General features: G+C 46.2%; 1 protein-coding gene across 5 annotated transcripts in view; it reads right to left on the bottom strand.

Annotated features, from left to right (window-relative positions):
- The window catches only part of TPD52 (tumor protein D52), a 99624-nt gene that overhangs the window by 31830 nt on the left and 44104 nt on the right, over positions 1-23690 (bottom strand). For 2 of the 5 annotated variants that reach the window (XM_066378833.1, XM_066378834.1), the window contains exon 1: positions 8705-9170. The exons of 1 other annotated variant lie outside the window; for it this stretch is intronic. In XM_066378833.1, the coding sequence (XP_066234930.1) occupies positions 8705-8843 (139 nt within the window). In that variant the 5' untranslated portion in view covers positions 8844-9170. Of the gene's footprint in view, positions 1-8704; positions 9173-23690 lie in introns of those variants that run through there. 2 more of the 5 variants (XM_066378832.1, XM_066378835.1) reach the window with 2 other exon arrangements.

Raw genomic sequence — 23690 nt, 5'->3', positions numbered from 1 at the left:
AAAATTAAAAACAATCTCCTTAAGATCAGGAACAAGGCAAGGGTGCACTCTTTCACCATTCTTATTCAAAATAGTTCTGGAAGTCCTAGCCACAGCAATCAGACAAGAAGAAGAAATAAAAGGCATCCAAATTGGAAAAGAAGAAGTAAAACTATCATTATTTGTTGATGACATGATATTGTACAATACATAGAAAACCCTAAAATCTCAGTCAAAACAATGACTAAACCTGATAAATGAATTTGGCAAGGTGGCAGTATATAAAATTAATACCAAAAATCAGTGGCATTTTTATATATACATCAGCAATAAACTGTCTGAAAGAGAAATTAAAGAAACAATACCCTTCACTATTGCAACCAAAAAAATAAAGTGCCTAGGAGCGAATTTAACCAAGGAGGTGAAAGACTTGTACTCAGAAAATAATAAGACATTGAAAAAAGAAATTAAGGAAGATACAAACAAGTGGAAGCATATACCGTGTTTATAGATAGAAAGAATAAACATCATTAAAATGTCTTTATTACCCAAAGTAATAATCTATAGATTCAATGCAATTCCTATTAAAATACCAATGGAATACTTCAAAGACATAGACAAATATTCCAAAAATTTATATAGAACCAAAAAAGAACATGAATAGCCTCAGCAATCTTGAAAAGGAAGAATAAAGTGGGCGGTATCACACTTCCGGATATCAGGTTATACTACAATGCCATTGTACTCAAAACAGCCTGGTACTGGCATAAGAACAGGCATACAGATCAATGGAACAGAACAGAGAACCCAGAAATAAATCCACACCTTTATGAACAATTGGTATTTGACAAAGGAGGTAAGAGCATACAGTGGAGTAAAGAAAGTCTCTTTAATAAATGATGTTGGGAAAATTAGGTACATAGAAAAAAATGAAACTAGACCACCAACTTACACTGTTCACAAAAATAAACTCAAAGACTTAAATGTAAGTCGCAAAACCATAAAAATCTTGGAAGAATACATAGGCAGTAAACTCTCCGATATTTCTCTTAGCAATATTTTTGCCGATTTATCTCCACAGGCAAGTGAAATAAAGGACAAAATAAACAAATGGGACTATATCAAACTAAAAAGCTGTTGCTCAGCAAAAGGCACCATGAACAAAATAAAAAGACAGCCCACACAATGGGAGAACATATTCGCCAATATGTCTGATAAGGGATTAATAACCAAAATTTATAAAGAACTTCTAAAACTCAACACCAGGAAGGTAAACAATCCAATTAAGAAATGGGCAAAAGAACTGAATAGACTCTTCTCCAAAGAGAACATACAGATGGCCAATAGGCATATGAAAAAATGTACATCACTAATCATCAGAGAAATGTAAATTAAAACCACAATGAGATACCACCTCACACCTGTCAGAATTGCTCATTAACAAATTAACACATGATAAGTGCTGGCGAGGGTGTGGAGAAAAGGGAACCCTCCTACACTGCTGGTGGGAATGCAGACTTGTGGAGCCACTATGGAATATAGTATGGCATTTCCTCAAAAAATTAAAAATGGAACTGCCTTTTGACCCAGCTATCCCACTTTTAGGAATATATACTAAGAATACCAAATCACAGATTCAAAAGAAGATATGAACCCCCATGTTTATAGCAGCATTGTTTACAATAGCCAAGATCTGGAAACAGCCCAAGTGTCCATCAGTGGATGAGTGTATTAAAAAGCTGTGGTACATATACACAATGGAATACTACGTTGCCATGAAAAAGAAGGAAATCTTACCTTTTATGACAACATGGATGGACTGGAGATTATTATGCTAAGTGAAATAATCCAGGCAGAGAAAGACAATATTATATTATCTCACTTATATGTGGAATCTAATGAACAAAGTGAACTGAAGAATGTAATAGAGGCAGAGGCGGGGTCACAGGGAGCAGAGGGACGGCAGTCAGAGGGAAGGGGGAGGAGGGGATGGGATCAGAGAAGGTGAAGGGATTAGTGAAATTATACGTACATAACACAGAGATACAGATAGCAGGACAGCAAATCCCCGAGGAAAGGGGGGTGAGGCAAAGGAGGGGCAATAGGGGTTAATGGGGTGGGGTGAAGGTGCTATATCAAGTGGGACACTTGAATTCATGTTAATACAATAAATTAATGTTAATAAAAAATTTTTAAAAAGAGAAACAAAAAGGCAATACACCTTGCTCTCTAAAGGATAATGAACAAAAAGCGTGGTGGGCAAAAGTTAATGTTCTGTAAGGCTGTGCTGCTCTCCACCTGTCCCCGTCCACAAGTCATCCCCTCACTTCCTCTCCTCCTCCATGATGTCAGACTCCCAGGCTTACTTCCCGTCACTCCTCTACCCCCTGCAACCTGGCACCTGTTCTTCTTTTGCCCCTACAACTAAGAACAGTTCTCGGTCATGGTCACCTGTGACATCTCCGGGCTATCCAGCTCTGAGCCTCAGTCTGCCAACTCAGCTCCTCTGGTACCTCCCACATGCCTCCCTGGGTGTCCTTGACATCCCTGAGCTAGGGTTCACCTGCAAACCCACCACCCTGCCTCGTGCAGGCTCTCGCTAGTTCTTGCTTAGACTCTGGCCCCCAAAGCTCCCTCGTGGTCTCTATCTCCTCCAACCCACCACAGTGAGCTCCTGAGTATGCCTCTCTCCTCAGTACTCCCTTGCCCCAACTTCTCCCACGGCACCCACCTCCTCCCTGCTCCTGCCGCCGGGAGCCCCCACGGCACCTCATGCCCCTGCCCTAGCCCACCAAGATGTGCATTGGTTTTTTAAGGAATGTATTAACTCAAAACATAAAATACCATAAACCAGTGGTCCCCAACCCCCGGACCGCAGACCGGTACCTGTCTGTGGGCCATTTGGTACCGGTCTGCAGAGAAAGAATAAATAACTTACATTATTTCCATTTTATTTATATTTAAGTCTGAACGATGTTTTATTTTTTAAAAAGGACCAGTTTCCCTCTGTTACATCCGTCTAAGACTCACTCTTGCCGCTTGTCTCGGTCACATGATACATTTATCCGTCCCACCCCTAACGGCCGGTCTGTGAAAATATTTTCTGACATTAAACTGGTCCATAGCCCAAAAACGGTTGGGGACCACTGCCATAAACTACCTCCCATACATTTTTGCCCATTTGATATTTTTATTGTGATTTTAAAATATCTAACCACCTTCAGTATTTTTAAGCATACAATTCAGGGTCACTAATTACACTCACAGTGTTGTACAATCACCTCCATTATCTCTTTCCAAAACATGCTTTCTTTTTCACATCTTCAAGCGTGTTATTTTCTTTCCCTGAAACTCCCTGCTTATCTCCAGGTCCCATTCATTTCCATAAATTGGGCTGAAGTGTCTCCCGCCTTTGGAGGGTTTCCCGGACTCCGTGACCCAGGCCCTGCTCTGGGCATAGCCCTACATGTGAAGTTTATCACCCTGGGGACAGGCCTGAGAGGCTGGGCAACCCAGGACACCAGCACTGAGCTCCAGTCCTGCATCTTCAGCCGTGGGGGACCTCCTACAGAGTGTCCGCCACACTCAGGGTTTCTCATTACCTACCTTCCATCTCTAGCTTTTTATTCCACAGATTTCATTCTCACTTCACTGCTTTCACCAAGCAAGGGGTTCCTATTTTAAATACATAAAATATCACCTTTCTAAAAAGAAAAAAACAAACAAACATACAACCTCTGTCTCAAAACCCATCCAAAGACTGTTACATTTGGAATGGACTACTCCAAATGTAACCTTCATGTTACTGAGAAGGTGTGCAGAGCCAAGTGCGCCCTGCTGGTCTGGCGGGGCCCATGTGACAGACAGAAGGGAGATCAGTGTCACCATGCCCCACAGTGAACATGCTAGTCGGGCAGAGTTCTAGCCCAGGCCCAGGAGCTTTTCTGGCCACAAAACTGTATTCTGCTCTGCTAGCCTTTGAAAAGGCAACAATGGTTTTGAGGCCAGAGGAGGACAAAGAAACCTTATTTTCCAGGGACTGTTGTATTTAAGCACATACAGGAAAAAATGTGCACTCCCTCTTTTAAACCTAGAGATACAAAAGGAGCTAAAACTTACAGTTCAAACTATCTTTATCAGTAACATCCAAAAAGATCACATGGTAAAGATCTGTTTCACCTTCTAAGTCTGTGCTTAGGCTCCCTCCCCCTTGAGCCTTTGTCTCAGATGTAACGGAATCCCGGGAGATTCTGGGGTGGGGGTATGTAAAGGGCCCCACAGCCACGTGGTTCCTCTTAGACGGTCCTAAATATACACAAGGACCCACCTAAGACAGGGCTTCTCAACCACAGCATGAGAACATTGTGAAACAGGAAATTTGTTGTGCCGAGGGCTGTCCCGTGCCTGATCCCACGTGGCACCTATCCACTCGGGGTCTGTGGCTGTCCCTACTCATAGCCAGCTCTGATCACCAGAGTCACCTCAACATCAGCTCCTGAAGTGGCCGAATACCCAAAATGGGGAAGGGGTGAACAACAAAACTGCCCCAGGTAAAAGCCATGGACTTAGGCAAGAGAGCGTCTGATACCACCTGTCTGACACCAATTCTCTTCAGAAAAGAGATTCAGCCACACAAGCCATGAAAACTTCGGATTTCTTGAGGCTGTCATGTTCCCATGTATGTCCCCCTCCCCCATGGTGAGACCAGGGAAACCACAGGAGAGAAAAATGAGTCACTGTAGTGGAGGCAGCAAGGAACAGGAAAACCGAGGAACCCTGACCCAATCCACCTGAGAAAGACCCAAGGACCCAGGAGAAGACCTGTGCAGTCAGGGCTCGGGGAGGCTCGTAGCACCAAGGCGTGACCGGAAGGGAGCCGGAGACCCAGACCCGCTCCGAGACACAGCTCTGTCAGCAGGGCCCTCCCCAAATGTCACCTCACAGACAGAGCGGGGCAGGAAAAGGAGATCACCAAGGAAGAACACAGTCTTCTCAAAGGCTAGACTGGCCTCCTCTAGATATTCCCAAATGGACCCGTAAGTCTCCTTCATCTTAAAAACAATAAATAGAAAGAGGAACAAATCTTCAGTCAGTGACTTCAGGCCCTTCATTCCCCACAACCCTAATCAAGGGTAAAGTTCCTAATGGGGCACCCCACAAAAGAGGGGCAAAGGTCAGCCATGTAGAGATTGGGGGATCCCCAGAGGAAAAGTCACTTCTATCCTTAAATTTCCTTTCTAGAAATATGGGGGAGGGTCTACATTTTTAAATTCTGCTCTGATTGTTACTTAGTAAACCACAGATATGTTTTCTACTTAAGACCTTTAAAATCATGAAAACCTTTTAAGAAGCGATCACCATTTCCCTAAACGCCAAGTGAGAATGAATGATACAGAGCAAAGGGTAACAAACAGAACCACAAGGAGGACCCTGAGATAAGGAATGTCCATCTCATTTTATCAGTGCTTTTAGGTTTTAATATGACTGCATAAAACCAAAATGTCAGATTTTATAATGGCTCCTGTTTCCTGAAATCACTGGAAATAAACCAAGCTTTTTTGTTTAGTTTTGGTTTTTTATAATCCAGGGCTGCATCCCTCTGTATACCAGAAAACTCTTCAGAGGAAGAGGGATCCCACGTACCTATCATTTGGGAAATTATCCATGTAGCTGATGACAGAACAACAGAGGAAATGGTACCGAGGACCTTGGCTACCATCCTTAGACACACCTGTGCTGACTGGGCACTGCAGACTGGACAGAGAATGCTCAGGCCCATGTAGCACGTAAAGAATCAACAAGTCATCCACTACCCCCAATACAACCCATGACCAAAGAAAAGGTTATGCCTTAAATGAGTAACCTGCTCAATACTATCCTTCACCAGAGAGGCCAAAATAGAACCAAAGGAAGAAAAAAAAAAAAACACAAAAAACCATCACTGGTTTGAGCTCTGTGATGTGAGGACTTCACAACACCTCTCTTGGCCTCAATGTTCACATCTGTAAAATGGGCTGGAGTGTCACATCATCTATCCATCCACCCATCAGTCAACAAATATTTATTGACCCACAGATGTCAAGCACTATTCCAGGTGCCGTGGGAAAGCAGTGAACAACAAAGACTGATATCCCTAAGGGAACTCATATTCCAGGTTCTGAAACTCACCAGAAATCAGTGTTTCTCAAAGTAGGGGTTGTGCAACCCATTGAGCTGGACCAAATGAGCGTTTTCAAAAGGATCCAGAGAACAGTTTAAAATCCCAGAGTACATCACACATAGGAAGGATAAGTTTGGCTGCGGCCATTGACATTTGCATGGGATGAGGGCTGGATGTCAAGAAGTCCGAAGCATTTCTGACGTGGGCAGGCTGTCCAAGCCTGAGAAAGACCTCTCTCTGCTCCAGCCCCTGGCCGTCCTCCTAACCTACATACAAACTGCTTCTCAGGAACACTCTGCCCCTAGATTAAATCTCATTATTTACTCATTGGCCCCACGATGGCATTTTGGATAAACATCAAAGAATATGTGTTTCAGATCAGTGTTCCCAACCTTTCTGAGCAGGAGTCCTTTGAACAATGGTCCTTTTTTTGGGAGCACTACTTATCTGCTGATTAAGAAAATGTGCAGTGGCCAAAAGCCACATGAGCTTTTAAATGGATTGATGGTGTACCCGTCCTGAGAGCTCCCCCACAGACACAAAGAGAACCAGCTCACCAAAAGACACAGGGTTCCCTCCGTCCAGTACCCATACCTCCTCTGATGCTCAAACAGATGGCAGGCTACCTGTGCCCTAAGGGGCCCCAGGAACAGAGACTGGGGATGACTCATCCAGGTCCCCATCCATTTGTATATTTGAGAATTGCCATGTCCTTACTGGATGACTGCTTATGGTGGTTTCTGTTTGTTCTAATGCTCTCCCTCTCCTTTTTTCCAATTTGAAGCAAACCACTAAATCTGAGTGCTAGTGAGTACCCGAGCTTAGTTTCTGTTGGTCACCGGCTGTTCCATGATTTTTTGTTTTCAATCTCATGAGCCCAGGCTCCTCCAGGTTGCTCCTAGGAACTGGGATACTAATTGTTGGAAAGGTGCCTGGGAACACACCTGACACTACCGCCAGCCACTTCTACGTCGGCAGAAAACATCCGTAGGCAGCAACTACAGCACCCGGGAATGTGGAAGGGGCGGAGACAGACACGATGAGAATGCACAAGAACTAGACTCCTGAACCTCGCGCCCTGTGTACGCGGGCGCCAAGCTCGACCTGAAGCCCGGTGCCTGTGGCTCCAGCTCCCAGGGCCCCTTGTCCCTCGAGCTCTGTCGTAGAGCTTGAGCTTCCCCGCTATGCTGTGTCCCTAAGGCACTTCCTGCACATAGGATTTAGAAGTCAGGATGAAGGCATCATCTTCTTAAGGGTCTGGAACAGGAGAGGACCCCCTTCATGACAGAGATCCCAGGTGGCCCCAGCAGACACTCACCTGCTGCCTACCCACCCCCAACTTCTAGAGACCAGCTCTAAGCTGGTATTTTCCACAGTTTCCCTTTCTGGAAACCCAAACTGTGCCTCACAGGTGGCCCGGGGCTGCCGCTAGCCCCGCAGAGGGAGGCTGCACACCCCCAACCTCGACACAGACAACTGGGTTTCATCCTGTGGCCTTTATCTTTTTTTTTCCCTACATTACCCACTTGTTAAGCTTACAAAGAGCAAAATATTATAAGGAAAAATAGAACCTCTAGAAAATCTGCTTACTTCCTTGGCAAATTACCAAGGAGGTCATTTTCCTGTTGCCAAGTGTCAACCATAAAGTGAAGAAACTGGCCAGGCCTGACCTGTGGTGGCGCAGTGGATAAAGTGTCAACCTGGAACACTGAGGTCACCGGTTCAAAACCCTGGTCTTGCCTCCTGGTCAAGGCACATATGGGAGTTGATGCTTCCTGCTCCTCCCTCCCCCTTCTCTCTCTCTCTCTCTCTCTCTCTCTCACACACACACACACACACACACACACACACACTCTCTCTCTCTCTCTCTTTCTCCTCTCTAAAATTAATAAAAGAAAACTTTTAAAAAGAAAGAAAGAAAGACACTGGCCAGGATGGCGGCTCAGGCTGCGCCCAGCTCCGTGCTGCCTGCTGTCATCAATGCGGCCTCTCCTGATGGTGGCCCCGGCCTTCAGAACATTCCCGGACTCACGGAGGCAGGAATGACCAAAGGAACAGCCCCATTGAGGTATTCTACAATAACTCTTGCCTGGGTCTTTTCGAATGCTGCTCTTAGCATACCAGAACAAACTCCAGCACCCCCTCCATAAGCAGGACCCGGAAGGTCGTCATCTCAGCAAAGACAAAACCTGGTGGCCTGGAGGGAGGCTTCGTGAATTATATAAGTGACAGGAACAAAGGCCTTCAGAGACCCCCTTTTTGATTACGGGTCAGCTCAGTGAATGCAGAGTGATCAAGAGAGCCCTCACGTTCTTATAAACAGTGCTGCCTTTCAAGTCTAACCTCCATGCACGCGTTACATTTACACAGAGACACGCACACACATGCTACATATTTAATGAGCCACCTGCCTCTCTGCTTGAAATTTATAACAGCTTTGTTCAACATGGCAACGCCCTGGTTAGGCTTTACTAAGAACTTGCTAATAATTTCAAAGCCAGGCAAAGCCCGAGCAGGGTCCAGGTCTGACTACAGCCAAGTGAACTCCAGAAAACCCGCAGTTACCCAGTCTCTGCAGAACAGGCGATCCGGGGGGAGATGGGTGTCCACTGGGAGACAAGTAGAGGTAGTTTTTGTTCACTCCGGCGGCAAAATCAAATGGGGACTGGTAGTCCTCGTCGAGCTCCATCTCCCCGAGGTCCATTCCAGAACGCAGGGCGCATGGCTCAGTCACCGCCGGATGTCCTTCAGCTGTGGGCCACTCTGGCCACACCACCGCCTGTGACTGCACCGCACACCTGGCCCCAGAGTCCAGCCCAGGTGTAGAGAGACTGGCCTCCTGGCACAGGAGCCTCACTCCCGCAGGTCACACAGGCTCGTTTAATAAGTGACTTCATCCGCACAACCTCAGGAAGGCTCTGCTCCCCACCTGCTGTTCATTGGGGCCAACAAGGAACAAGCGGGTGGGAGTGGTGCTTTCTTGGGTCAACAAAGGAGGGACAGGCCCTGCGCCGCCCCCCAGGTGCCAGCAGTTCCAGCACACCACACACTGGCACAGTCAGAGATGACCAGGGGTTTTTTTTAATCAGTCAGCTGACCAAAAACGACACCAAGGCAGACTGAACCCTCTAGGACAACAAAGGATTACCAGCTGGTAATCTCCTGCAAATGCCATCTGTGCGATGCTTTCTCCACCTGGATTACAGCGCAGTTCCACAGCCAGGCTCCCTGCGTCTGTGACCAGCTTTCTGGGTACAACTGGCTGCAGAATGAAAGTTGTGTCTCTGCTGGTGTTTTATCCAAAGTAATGTCTGACCTAGTAAGGCACACTCTCTGACATACCTTCCTGCCTTCTCTTCTCTTCTCTTCTCTTCTCTTCTCTTCTCTTCTCTTCTCTTCTCTCTCTCTCTCTTTTTCTGTATGCACCCCACTCCACCCCCCATCTATCTATCTCTCCTCTCTCTCCTGGCCACCTCCTCTCTGCTCTTGACAGGACTCTATCTTGGTTACATGCACTGTAAAAAAAAAGAATCAACTCTGAAGGCAAGCCCCCAGTTTTCCCACACCTTCTTTGTTTCGCTCAGGCCACGCCTCCGCAGGTACAGCAGACCTGTGCACACCCAGGGAAAGCGCCCTTCCCCTGCTCAGTGAGCCCGTCACAGCACGGGCCCGTCCACTGGTCAAACAAGATGTCTAAGTTACCAGATTCCTTTCCTATACAGCAGTCTCTCTGCCGACCCTTCCTTCCCACGGAGGCTCAGGGACAGGGCTGTGCTCCGGGAGCCCACCCACAGGCGTCTGCCCACAGGGTCCATCTACTGGGAAGGAGGTAAGAGAAGGGGCCACCCCTTAGGTGGGCATGGTCTGTCGCCGCACAACACAAAGAGCCGTTCTGCCTTTCCAGCTCCACCTGTGAAGAACGGAGCTCCATATACTCCCTCCAACTTGCAAGCACACAGAAAACTTAAAATACACTGCTCATAAAAATTAGGGGATATTTTACAGCTAATTTTTGTGAGTAGTATATGTTAAGCATTCAGGAAAAAGAATCTGTGCATACCGTATATAAACTCCATACGTACCAAGACAGTCTATATCCACCTCAATGTATGAGTCACTTATTTCCTATTTTTTCCTCTGTTAGTCTCATGTTGTACTCTATTTCTGACAAGTTTTTATCTTACATTTTAAAAAACTTTTTAAGAAGTTGATTTTTTAACAACAACAAAAAAATCAATATGTATTTTTCTCCTAAAAGACACCCGCATGTGGGCAACTATCAAGGCTGTTCATTCCATATTTAGAACTGGAATAATAATAATTATTATTAGAAGAAACAAATTGTTTGGTTTTTTGAGAACCACAATTTTCTCTCACTGCAACAGGACAGGCACCATGCCCATCTGCGGACCACAGCGTGGTGAACCCGGCCCCTGGCCTCTCAGTGCTCTCTGCACCAGCCACTGACTGACTAGCAGAAAAAGAGTTTCTCCATCCCCACTCTTCCCCTGACAGCCACAAGTGTTAGAAGTCTCTCTCAACCACAGGAGGGCACAAGGACAGCCTTTGGCCAACCAGGAAAAAGGCTCTTGCCAGGAATCAGATTGACCAGCACCCTGAATTTGGACTCCCAGATTCCAGCACTGTGAGCAATACATGTCTGCTATTATAAGACACCAGTCTACGGTAATGAATTAGAATAGCCAAACCGTGACAGGGACATCAACACTGACATATAAGCCAAGCTGCAGCCACTTCCATACTTGTCACTGTCCCTCCAAAACCCCGTGCCCTCGTCTTGCAGTGCGGCTGGCCACGCTACATCCTCTGCCTGGAATGCCACCTTTTTTCTTGCTTGCTAAAGTCACTCACCTTTCAAGAGCCAGGCAGGAACACCTCTGGGCCCCTGGGTGCCTGCATCCTCCCTGGCTGATCGGATCTACGTCTCTACTGCGGTACCCTACCCCTACAGTTCTGGCTCTGATCAATGGGGACTGAAGAAAGCCTTCTATATAAATAGAAGGATTGAGATTTTTAAGTGATACCTGAAATGACTACCCTACCTGCTTAGGTATAATCCCAGGACTCATACATAACGTTCTGCCTCTTGGCTATGGATCTCCAGTCAGATCCTTGCCAAGACAGCCTAGCACAGAAGGAAAGCAGACAGAAGGCCAGATGTGGGGAGAGCACAGGCTACATCAACGGAATGGCAGAAATTCAGGGGACTCAGGATTCAGGTACCGAGGAGAAAGGAGTTGTAAGATACAAAAAACCGGAAATGTAGCATGGGCACAGACCATTCAAGACCTCGGGAGACAAACATTTATACTTCACAAAATGCACCCAAAAAAGCCACTGAAGGTGTCTGAGCCAGGCAGTGACAGGACACAAAGTTTTAGAAAGATCGGGCGCAGCAGTGGCCAGGCAGGTGGAGATGCAGCGGGGCCTCTGCAGGTTAAACAGCCGCTGTCACAGAAACACCCGTGGCCACAGCCCCTCTGGTCTGCTGGTCTCTCTCACTCCCCCTGGAGTCTCCAAGCCTGGTTCTCATCTGGCAAAGAGAATAAAAATCTGATCTGTACCAAAATATCTGGATGGCATTCCATGGCCATCCCACAGGAAAGGGGGAAAATTATTTATGTGGATCTAAAACACACTGTGGGGGTTTCTCACAACTTCCCTCCACACAGGTTGGCCATCGGACCCACAAAATAATCCTGATCCTGGAGGGTGGGCCTGGGCCGGTGACATTTTTTTTGTTTAATACTAATTTTAGGAGAAGGGTGTGGGCACCCTGCTTTGCTCCCAGTTTTTGTTGCTGACTTTCAGCCGGTAAATCCCCTCTGCCTACCACCTTCCACCATCCAGTTGGGAGCAAAGAAAAACTATCAGTCCCTGGCCAGCTCACCTGCAGTGCCCGCCCTTCCAGCCCTTGGCCCCCTCACCTGGGGCCCCTCTGAAGGTGCCCAAAGCCACTGTGAAGAGGTGTTCTGCCAGCCATGGGCCCCAGGGGCCAAGGGCAAGGTCTAGCCACAGAGAGAGACTCAGAGCGGGTCCCTGGGTGCAGCGCAGCTCCCTGAGCTGTGGGACTTGCGTGTGCGACTGGGCTCAGGCACACCAAAAAAAAAAAAAGTTTTATAAAGACCAGTCTAGAAATGGTGTATAGGATGCACTGTAGGTGGAAGGAGGCTAAGAGAGATAAGAGAGAGAGCACTCAGGGACAGGTTACTGCTACAGGCCAAGTGGGAGGGAGGAAGACTTTGCTATAGTGGCAGCTTTTCCTGTTTCTTGTGTGGACCCAAAGGAGGAAACATCAAGTAAGACTTGGTTCTGTCCTGCTGGACGTGGCCCCATGGGTGTTCCAAAAGTAGTTCAAATTCAACATGCGCAAGACTGAACTCAGCAGCTTTCTCACAATGTCCCTATGTCCAAGTTGGCTGTCTGGAGCCATGCAGGCCCGGCCTTCCTGCTCTCCAGGATGGCCCTACCACCACTGGCCATCCAACCTGCACTCCATGACTTTTGTGTCCTTTTCTCTTACTGTTTGTCACCGACTGCACCCTAGTTCAGTCTTACCTGGAATTTTTTGGTAGAGACTTGCCCACATCTATGACATGGAGGATGCCAGCAGTTTGCCTACCCAGTACCCTCTTTTCTTTGCAGAATTCCACCTCACCTGCTCCACGGGGGAAGTCCACCACAATTCCCACCTGTGCCCTGGCCCCAGGCATGGGCTATGCTCAGACCTGGCCCATGCAGGCTCCCCACCCCCAGCTTACAGGGACTGGCCTAAGGGTAGACACCTGACTCAAGCAGTGCTACCTACAGGCCTTCCCTGATGTGCAGGGGGTGAACAAGGAGAGAGAGAGACTCCCTGTAACCTGAGCTGTCAGATGCTGGTTCAGGGGGACCAGGGGGCGCTTTCTCTGCCCAAGTCAACAGGCAACAGACTCAGTACTGAGCCTGGGAATGGACCCAAGAAGAAACAGAGACGTGTAAGGGATGGAGCAGCCACATCTGAGCCCCATGGTCTAGCCACCCTGGCTCCCCAGTCATAAACAAACAAATTTCTGTTTGTTCATTTATGGTTCACGGTGGATTCTATCATTCCAGTAGCAACCGTCATACTTTCCAACCATTTCCCTTCATTACCCCCACCTCATTTCAGCCAAATCTTATATTCCTGTTTATCGGACACCTTTTAAACTTGGCCACATGAATTTTTGCAAACTAGAGCCTCTTCTCCCTATATTTCTTTCTACCTGTCAAATTGCTACTTACTCCAAGCAAAACTTAGTAAGTCACATATGAATGGCATATGTACAAAGGATGCTCTTTCTAGTGCGATTCAAATTGGAGGAAAAGAAAACAGCACACATGCCTACTAAAAGTGGATTATGCTAAACAGAACATCCATATAATAGAAAATTACACAAACATTAACATGATGATGTGCATATTGTATATATTTTATGGGGAAAGATATTCCTGAGACAGTCAATGAACAAAAAAGTGCCAAACTCTTTGTACTCTATGATCCATAAATGTGTAATAACGGAATAGAGAGAGAAAGAGAGAGAGAGAGACCAACTAGCTAAAATAAAGAAAACGGTCAGGAGCAATCAGTGTCAACTAACCCTAGAAAAGTGCTTATGCATGGCTTGTCAGCAGAGGGCGCCCCTGGCCAGGTCAGCCATTAACTGACCGGCAAAGTGCACGCAAAAGAACAAGAACCCGTTAGGTGACTCCTGCTGCTGTAAATGGAAATGGAGGGATCACAAATGACTGTAAAGAGTATTAAGTTTTCATCTTCCCATTAACTCACCACTCAAATAGGTCTGGGTAGGGTCTCTAATTTTGAACAATATTTAAGGGATGGTCTGATGTAAAATGTAAAAGCTATAAGATGCGTACAAAAATTCACTTGAGGGGGGGCTTCAAAGGGCATACAGACGATGTCATCACCCAATAGGCCACTACAATCAAACATGGCGGATGTGTCACCACAGTGACAAATAAAGGACAATTTAACCACCAACCTAAAAAAGAACAGCAAAAGTATAAATCACTGAAAACAGGAATCCAAGAGAGTGCCTATATAATGGTTCGTTTTTGCATCCACTTGACTGGGCCATGAAATGCCCAAATATTAGGTTAAACATCATTGCAGTTGTGCCTGCAAGGTTCTTTCTGGAAGAGATGAACATTTGAATTGGTGGACTGAGCAAAGCTGACAGCACCACCCCCCAACATGGGTGGGCCTCCACCCTGTTGAGGACGTGCATTGAACAAAAAAGGTGAGGAGGGAGAAATCACTCTCTCGGCCTGTCTGTATTTGAGCTGGGACATCAGCCTTCGGCCTTTGAACTTAGCCTTGGATTAGCATTTTCCTACCCTCAGCTCTCCTGGGTCTCCAGCTTGCCGACTGTGCGTCTCAGCATTTCTCAACCCCCATAACCTACTGTGAGCCAGGCCCCTATAACAAAGCTCTTTAGAGAGATGTGCAGGCCCATCCTAGCTCCCACCATGTCCGAGAGCTTGAAAGGGTCCACTCCACCTTCCACTGAAGCAGCAGCTTATTGACCCTCACCCTTCACCGGTGACACCTTCCCAGAGGATAGCCGGGCAGGTGTCCACAGTCAGGACAAGACAGAACAGAGGCTGGGAATTAACACCTCCACTCCCCACCCCGAAGTGCCACAATAAGCAAACCTTGACTCAAAACCACACACAAAAAGAGTAGCATGGACCATGCACATGAAAGAGAACTTAGTTTTAATACAAAATTCAGTTGAAAATCACAAGGGTAGATATACCCTTACTTCCATACTTTCTCTACTAAGCCTCAAAACTTCTTTTTTTTTTTAATTTTTCTTTTATTAATTTTTAGAGAGGAGAGAGAGAGAGAGAGAGAGAGAGAGAGAGAGAGAGAAGGGGGAGAGAGGAGCAGGAAGCATCAACTCCCATATGTGCCTTGACCAGGCAAGCCCAGGGTTTTGAACCGGCGACCTCAGCGTTCCAGGTCGACGCTTTATCCACTGTGCCACCACAGGTCAGGCCAGCCTCAAAACTTCTGTGAGGTAGGAGCTAGGACTGTCCCTGCTTTTCACATGGGAAACAAGGCAAAGACAGTTTCTGCAAGCCCACCCATACCCACGAAAGCCGCAGGTGGATGGGACCTCTTTCCGAAGCAGGAGAAAGCAGACCACAGTAAAGAGGAAATGAGGAGCCCGGACCTCATACACAAGTCACCTGAGGGTCTCATTACAATGCAGAGTCTGCCTCGCTGACAAGCTACAGGTGATGGGAGGCTGTGGGGGTGGGGAGGTCACATTGAGAAGACCTGGTAATGGAGGCCCTGCTAAGGAGTGTGACCACTATTTTAGCAACAATATTGGTTAGCATGTCATCCTCACAGCAAAAGGGGGTTAGTGGTATTCTCTCCAATTTCTGGAGGAGTAAACATAGGAAATGAGAAATGAAGGATAAAGCCCAAACATCTCCTCACAATCATCCTCCTCAGCCTGTGTCTAAGTCATTTATTAGCAACAGGCAGAAGATGCTCAGAGCTGTGCTTTACAAAGATCATTCCCACTTCCGCATGAAGACGGATTACAGAGGGGAGACAGGAAGCCACTCAAACTACGTATCTTCAAGGACTGAATTGCGTTCCCTCCCAAAATTCACATGTTAAAGTCCTAATCCACATTGTGACTATATTTGAGTAGGGCCTTTAAGGAGGTAATTAAGTTGAAATAAGAACACAGGGTAAGGCCCTAATCCAATAGGAATGATGTTCTTTTCATGAGAGGGTGAGGCATCAGGGACTTCCTGTATAAGGAGAGGCCGCGAGGACACAGAGAGAAGGCAGCTGTCTGCCAGCCTGTAAGAGAGTCCCCACCAGAAACCAACCCTGCCAGCACCTTGATCTTGGACTTCCAACCTCCAGAACTGTGAGAGAATAAACTTCTGTTGTTTAAGCCCCAGTCTGTGCCATTCTGTTACAGCTGCCTGACTGGACTAAAACCAAGAGTGTGCTCCAGGGAAGAGCGGGAACAGGAAGCAAAGATATTGCAGGACACAGAGGGATCAGCAACGGATTCCGGAGCCCAACTATGAGTGCTTCCCATACATTACGATGCTGGTAAAAGAGATCAATGGAAGGCAGGAGAAAGGAGCCTTCAGATGACCCCAGAATGGATCCAATTCAGGCAGGTTTGGTTTACAATGCTCAGGAGACTTCAGAGGGTCAACTGACAGCCAGTTGTTAGAAATTAACCCTATGAGTAGTGAGTTTTTTTCATGCTCGCTGATCCCCAGGAGTGAGTTGTTTTTTTTTTTCAAAAAATGAAATTAGTTCCAGTTACAGTTTTAACTTAAAATCATGTTTGTTTAATAACCAATTTATGGAAACAAGAAAAACATACATTTGCCTTTTTTTAATGTTGCCTTACACATTGAAATAAAAATTTTTGTACAATCGTACTCTGGATGGTCAGGAGCCACGAGGATGTACATGAACGTTCAAACTACTCAAAGGGTTAAACTCTGGGGCTTTAAAAACAGGGCCGAAGATATCAACATAGAAAACCCCAAGACTATCAAGGAAAAGCCCAATGAGAAGAAATTCCCTCTGAAAGCAAAACAGGTATGAACGCCTGCAAGGGGGAAGCAGGCCAGAGGGGCAGGAAATGCCCTTGGTGACAGTGACGATGACTGCAGTATGTCTCATCCTTAAAGAACCCTTCCTACGTGCCAGATGTCCTTCTATGCACTTCACACCAACCTTTGGGGTAGGTTTTATCTCCACCCCCTTTTTACAGATGGTAAGACTAAAGTATAAGGCACACAGCTAGCAAGTGGTGAAGCAATGTTTTGAACTTGGGCAGTTTGGCTCAAGTGCACTTTAAAAGCAAAAGACATGAAAGAAAACCCTGAGTGACCAATATCTTAGGAGTAATGGGAAGAGAGAGTTAAAAAGAGCCATGGGCCTGACCAGGCAGTGGCGCAGTGGATATAGCATCGGACTGGGACACAGAGAACTCAGGTTCGAAACCCTGAGGTCACTGCCTTGAGTGCGGGCTCACCAGCTTGAGCACAGGGTCGCTGGCTTAAGCATGAGTTCATAGACATGACCCCATGGTCACAGGCTTGAGCCCAAAGGCCGCTGACTTGAGCAATAAGTCACTCATTCTGCTGTAGCCACCCCCCCACCCCCCCGGGGTCAAGGCACATATGAGAAAGCAATCAGTGAACAACTAAGGAGCTGCAATGGAGAATTGAAGTTTTTAATCTCTCTCTCCCTTCCTGTCTGTCCCTATCCATCCCTCTCTCTGTTTCTCTCTCTGTCTCTGTCACAAAAGAAACAAAAACAAAAAACAGCCATGAGACTTGCTGCCCTAGTGATCTTGCCCAGAAATTTTCATCGGAGCAGTGGTAGGAGACAGAACCTTAAACAGGCCAGTGCAGGGAAGATAGTGGAAGTGCGGAAGCTCAGGCGGGTCTGTTTGTAAGGTGTGTCCTGCAGGAGATAAAGGTGACAGCTCTGGGGCGTTGGCCCCATTCACCAGAGGGTGTCTGTGATTACGTAGGACCATCGTGTCTCTCTCTTAAAAATACATCATTGCTCAGATTAGAAACTTTATCCTTGGATTTTAGGAAATCCTCTCTGTAGGCATTCCAGCACTTTCTCCTCTATTGTCCATCACAAGGGGGGAAAGTCTATGGTGGCACAGTATAAAATAATAAAACCCACCCTCTTTGGAGCCCTGTCTCCAGAATCAAAATGCACAAACTAGCAAACATAGATTATTTAGGCTCACCTGCAAATATTCTTTAAGGAGTTCCTACAAAGTGTGAACCCATTTACTGAACCAACCGACTTGCAAGGAAAAGTCTCACTTGGCAGGCGCTCCCAACATTTTAGCTGTACTGTTTCTCTGCCTTCCCCCCCAAAAAATAGAAATCGAATCCTGTCCAAGAGACAGACCAGGGGCCTCCTTTTCCTTTAAAAATGCCTTTTTTTTTTTTTGCCTGACCTGTGGTGGCGCAGTGGATAAAGCGTCGACCTGGAAGTGCTGAGGTCGCCGGTTCGAAACCCTGGGCTTGCCTGGTCAAGGCACATATGGGAGTTGATGCTTCCAGCTCCTCCCCACCTTCTCTCTCTCTCTCTCTCTCTCTCTCTCCCTCTCCTCTCTAAAATGAATAAATAAAAAATAAAAATGCTTTTTGAGCCTGACCAGGTGGTGGTGCATTGGATGGAGCACTGACCTGGGATGCTGAGGACCCAGTTTTGAAACCCTGAGGTCACCAGCTTGAGTGTGGGCTCATCAAACTTGAGCGCAGGCTCAGTAGCTTGAGCACAGACTCACCAGCTTGAGCGCAGGCTCAATAGCTTGAGCACAGGTTCACTGGCTTGAGTGTGGGATCATAGACATTACCCCATGGTCACTAGCTTGAAGACCAAGGTCTCTGGTTTGAGCCCATGGTCGCTGGCTTGAAGCCCAAGGTCTCTGGCTTGAGCCTAAGGTCACTGGCTTGAGCGAGGGGTCACTCAATCTGCTGGAGCACCCCCCGCCCCCCGTCAAGGCACATATGAAAAAGCAATCAATTAACAACTAAGGTGCTGCAATGAAAAATTGATGTTTCTCATCTCTCTCCCTTTCTCTCCCTTTCTCTCTCTCTCTCTCTCTCTCACTTGCATGTGCACTCTCTCTCTCTTGCTAAAAAAAATGTTTTTTGAAATATTAAAGAGCAAGAGGTATAATGAGAGCGAGACTTCATTCCCCTCCTTCAACTTATCTTCAAACATTTTCCAGTTGAGCCTTTAACTAGGAAAGCCAGGACCTGTGGGGAAATTCTAAAATGCCCAAATTCTCTGTCACGAGGGGGTCGGAGACTGGAATCCAAAATGTACAAAGAGGTCTCACTATTCAACGCGGTCACCTCTTCTCCACTCAGGTCTTGTTTCTGTTCTCAGACTGAACTGGGTTTCCTTTACACATCAGAAAACAACAGAAAGATAGCTCAATATTCCTTAGGTACGCAGATCATTAACAGCAATATCCAAATTTTTCATCTTATAAACAGAGCCTGAGCTTACATTTTTGGGTCCCTCCTCGCCCTGGTGATCTCCATGTCCACAGGCTCAGGAAAAAGTTCTCCAATGTACCTATGCCCCACCTGGGGACCACGTTCAATGACAAATTCCTTCCAACTGAACAGGTCTGGGGAGGAGCCGAGATCCCACCTCTGGACAAACTTGGGTGACAGCTGACATTCCCTTTTAGGACACCAGCTTGAGCAAACTCTGAATACCTGTCATTCCACGTGGTCTTAGCACTCTCTAAATGGGTATCTCTTTTTGAAAATAAGAGATAGATTTTGTGCTTTTCAGTTTTCCTGCTATCCTAGCAGGCAATAAAGCGTGCAGGTTTACCCAGGAGACAGAACAGGCTTTGTCATGTCAGGGCACACACCTGTCTGGCCTCTCCAATAGGGGAATTTCTTGGGGTCGGGACCTACAGCCATGTACACAGAGCCTGGAACAATGACTCAGCAATAAGGGGATGAAAGCAGGCTCTGCTGCCTACGAGCATGAACAGTGTATTAAAGAGCACAGTGGTCTCTATGGTAAGATTATTGGAAGATGGAGAGGTTTCTTCCAAGCTAAATGTTTCCAATTTGCTGACTGGGTGTAAGGGGAGCTCTGGAGGGACATAAACACACCCAACTGTCAGAACCTACAAGGAATAAATGAGCCGGCAGGCCAGATTTTAATTGGGAAAGACTTCCATACTGCTTACACAGCTATTCCCAGCAACCAGAGGCTCGGAGGAAACACTTCTCCTTCAGGGGGTGGAGGAGTTGCTCCAGACCAGCAGGCACTTATTTTAAATTAATATTTGGCCATGAACTTCCATCATCAGCAAGCTGAGACATACCAAACATACTTCACATCCTCTATCAACAAGTCAGATGTGTAGGCAGCTGAGCTTGCTTTTAAACTCTAACCACTTAATTAGGTGTATCCAGTGGATGGCCGTTTGAAAAATACACAGCACAAATCCTGCCCATATAACTCTATAAATTGTATTAAGAAATAGTCTTCATGTCAAAATGTACCTCATTTATCTGAACTGGTGACTCTGGTTAAATACCATTGCAAAGACAAATCTCCCATATTTCTTTTTTTTTTTTTTTTTTTTTTTTTTGTATTTTTCTGAAGTTGGAACCAGAAGGCAGTCAGACAGACTCCCGCATGCGTCCACCCAGTATGCCCACCAGGAGGCGATATTCTGCCCATCTGGGGCGTTACTCCGCTGCAACCAGAGCCATTCTAGCACCTGAGGTAGAGGCCACAGAGCCATCCTCAGCACCCGGGCCAACTTTGCTCCAATGGAGCCTCGGCTGCAGGAGGGGAAGAGAGAGACAGAGAGGAAGGAGAGGGGGAGGGGTGGAGAAGCAGATGGGCGCTTCTCTTGTGTGCCCTGGCTGGAATCGAACCCAGGACTCCTGCACACCAGGCCAATGCTCTACCACTGAGCCAACCAGCCAGAGCCTCCCATATTTCTTTTTTAAGGTAGAATACCAACATCACATGTCACCTCAACACTGAAACGGTGACTAGGGGCTTCACACAGCCTCTCTGTGTCCTGGCATAGACTGGAGCCTGGAACTTGTAAACGTCTGACTTACAATACCTGTTTGCTATTGCGAAGGCTCCTTACCAGCTTTCCTCAGTTTTATGCAGCACCATTACCAAAGAGGCGTTTCTCAAAACAGCAGATAATATCATTTATTCCAGTAAGCTCTCTCAGTGTAAAAGGACAGGAAAATGCAAGATGCCGTGTGGGAAGGAGCACAGGGTGGAAAAGTGCTTTCCTGGGGAATATCCAGAACTCTGCAATCGTGCAGCTGTGGTCATATCACCCCTGAAAGTTCAAAACAAAGAGCTAGGGACACAGGGTAATAATTTTACTTCAGATGGCTAAGATTACTTACTACCCAACCACCAAACCTATTTACTTAAATTATTTTAAAGTTTTCTTTATTGATCTTTAGAAAGAGAGAAAGATCAATTTGTTCCACTTATCCATGCATTCATTGGTTCACTGTATGTGCCCTGACTAGGGATCGAACCTACAACCTTGGTGCATCAGTGCAATGTGCTAACCAACTGATGAACTGGCCACAGGGTCAGGGCTATAAATGTCTTTTGAATTATAGTTGATTGACATTTAATATTATATTAGTGTTAGATGTACAGCATAGTGATTAGCCGTTTATATGTAAACTATGGATTTAGTTAATAATAATGTATCCGTATTGGTTAATCCATTATAACATATGTACCACATTAATCGGGGAAACGGGGGGGGGGGGCTATGGAAATTCTCAATACTATCTATTCAATTTCTGTAAACTTGCAACTGCTCTAAAATGATCTATTAATTTTTAAAAATCGTTGCACTTACTCAGCCACTGAGCCTAGAGGAAAACCCGCAGGGCACTGAGACTGACCTGCTGAGGCCTCTGAAGGACACCACAGAAAGCACCTTAGTGTGTAGTCTGCAGGGCAGGTCTGTGCCCACAATGGAAAAAGGAGGACTTCATCCTCAAGCTCCATTATTAATGTACAGCAAGTGACCAATGGGGCAGGGCTGGTTACACTCCTCCATCCCTACAATATCACAGTGGTTTGAATGTCTGCTTCCTAACTCAAGGAAGAGCATTATTAAATTTATGGAAGAGTATTATCTCCAAAGAATGTACCCCCGTGGGCAAGGGTGGCTCACAATACCAGCAAGGGGTCGCACATCTTTCTAAAACTAAACAGAAACAGACGTCTATTTGATGCACAGAAGTAGGACACCACATTCAAGGCCTACACTTGATCCTTCAACTCTTCTTTTTTCTTGGAAAAATACAGTGAAAACAAGACTGGGCAAAACTCTGTCCAATGATACGATCACTGTTGGCAGCCTTTGTGTTTGCCATGGGTTTCCAAGAAGGCAGCTGTGGCCCTGGCCTCTCCAAGAAGGAGCTGGTTAAAAGTTCTAAACATTAACCAGGAGGTTGATCAAAACAGAGAGCAATCCCAGATTCAGATTCTCCATAAGAGGATTTGATTTAGAAAGATAATCCTCTGGGCAAATCCAGCCTCCCAATTTTGAGATCTGAAATCAAAGGACAAGGACTGTGGAGGGCAAGTGACACAGAAGCCAGCTCCCAAGGGCCAGAAACGGTGGGGATCATTCCACTCCGAGCTTAATAGGAAGACGACTGCTTTAAACAAACTGATCCAGACCCTGATGATTTTTCTCTGCCACCGTTTTTTAAGTTTTAAACAACAAAAAAAAAAACAACAGAAGCACTATTCAAACTGACTTCTTATAGCATCTGTTCTATGGCTTAAAATCAAGTGGAGGGACAGAGGCAGGAAGATGGTGGATGCCGTCAACACTCCCACCTAAAACCAAGAGTTTTTAACCACAGAAACCAGGGTCTGCCTCCCTGAGACACTCCACCTGAACAAAGGCTCATTCAGGCTGCCAGTAAAGGCCGTTCACCAGGTGGCGTCTCAAAAATGAGGAGTCAGCTCCTTCCCGTCACCCGACCAGCTGAGGTTTGCCGAGCACTATACTATTAAGGTGACAGACTATCTCAAGCCTCTGTTCTTCACCAAACCAGCTGAGGTTTGCCCAGCGCTATACTATTAAGGTGACAGACTATCTCAAGCCTCTGTTCTTAATTAGCATCCTGCTCTACCTTCGAGATGGTTGAGGGCAGGGCCCAGGCAGCCACATTTTTAACTCATATCCCAAGTAATTCTGACATAAGTGCTCCATAAATACACTTCAAGAAACACTGGGCTCCTAATGGTCAAGAATAATAGCAGCCCTGGCCACATGGCTCACTGGATAAAGTGTTGTCCCAGACCACCAAGGTATTCCTGGTCAGAGCACACAGGAGAGGCAATCAATGAGTACACAACTAAATTGAACAACTAAGTGGAAAGAGTTGATTTTCCTCTTTCTTTCTCAAATCAAAAAGTAAAAATTTTAAAAAGAGAACAGTAGAACAGTAGTCGAAATAAAACAAAACAGAGCTTATCGGGTTAGTTAACTGCTGGATTTCTTTGCCAAGGTACAAAGACGCATAAGCGATTGGAAAAGAAATTCCACTCCTAAAAGGAAGCATCAAATCAATTCATATGCATGCCCTTCCTGTCTCCACACTTTCCATTCCCACCCCCACCCTGTTCAATGCCACAGAACCTGGCTTCCCAGACTGTCCTCCCCACTGAATGACCTGTCATCTGCCACCTGCTCACCAAACCTATCTTGCCCACCTACGAAAAATCACAGCTGTGCTCTTTCCTAAATTCCCCATACACATTAACCTGCTCGATTTAATTTTCAATAACACATATTCCCTAACATATGACATAACACATTCATTGGGCATTTTGATTAGTGATTGTCTCCTCCTACTGGACCATAAGTTATGTAAGGGCAGGAATTTATTTTTTCTTTTTGGTTTATTT

Source organism: Saccopteryx leptura, chromosome 3 (genome assembly GCF_036850995.1).
Source record: "Saccopteryx leptura isolate mSacLep1 chromosome 3, mSacLep1_pri_phased_curated, whole genome shotgun sequence".
NCBI classification, from domain to species: Eukaryota; Metazoa; Chordata; class Mammalia; order Chiroptera; family Emballonuridae; genus Saccopteryx; species Saccopteryx leptura.
Note: the sequence above shows the minus strand (reverse complement) of the source record. Positions and strands in the feature narration are given on the sequence as shown.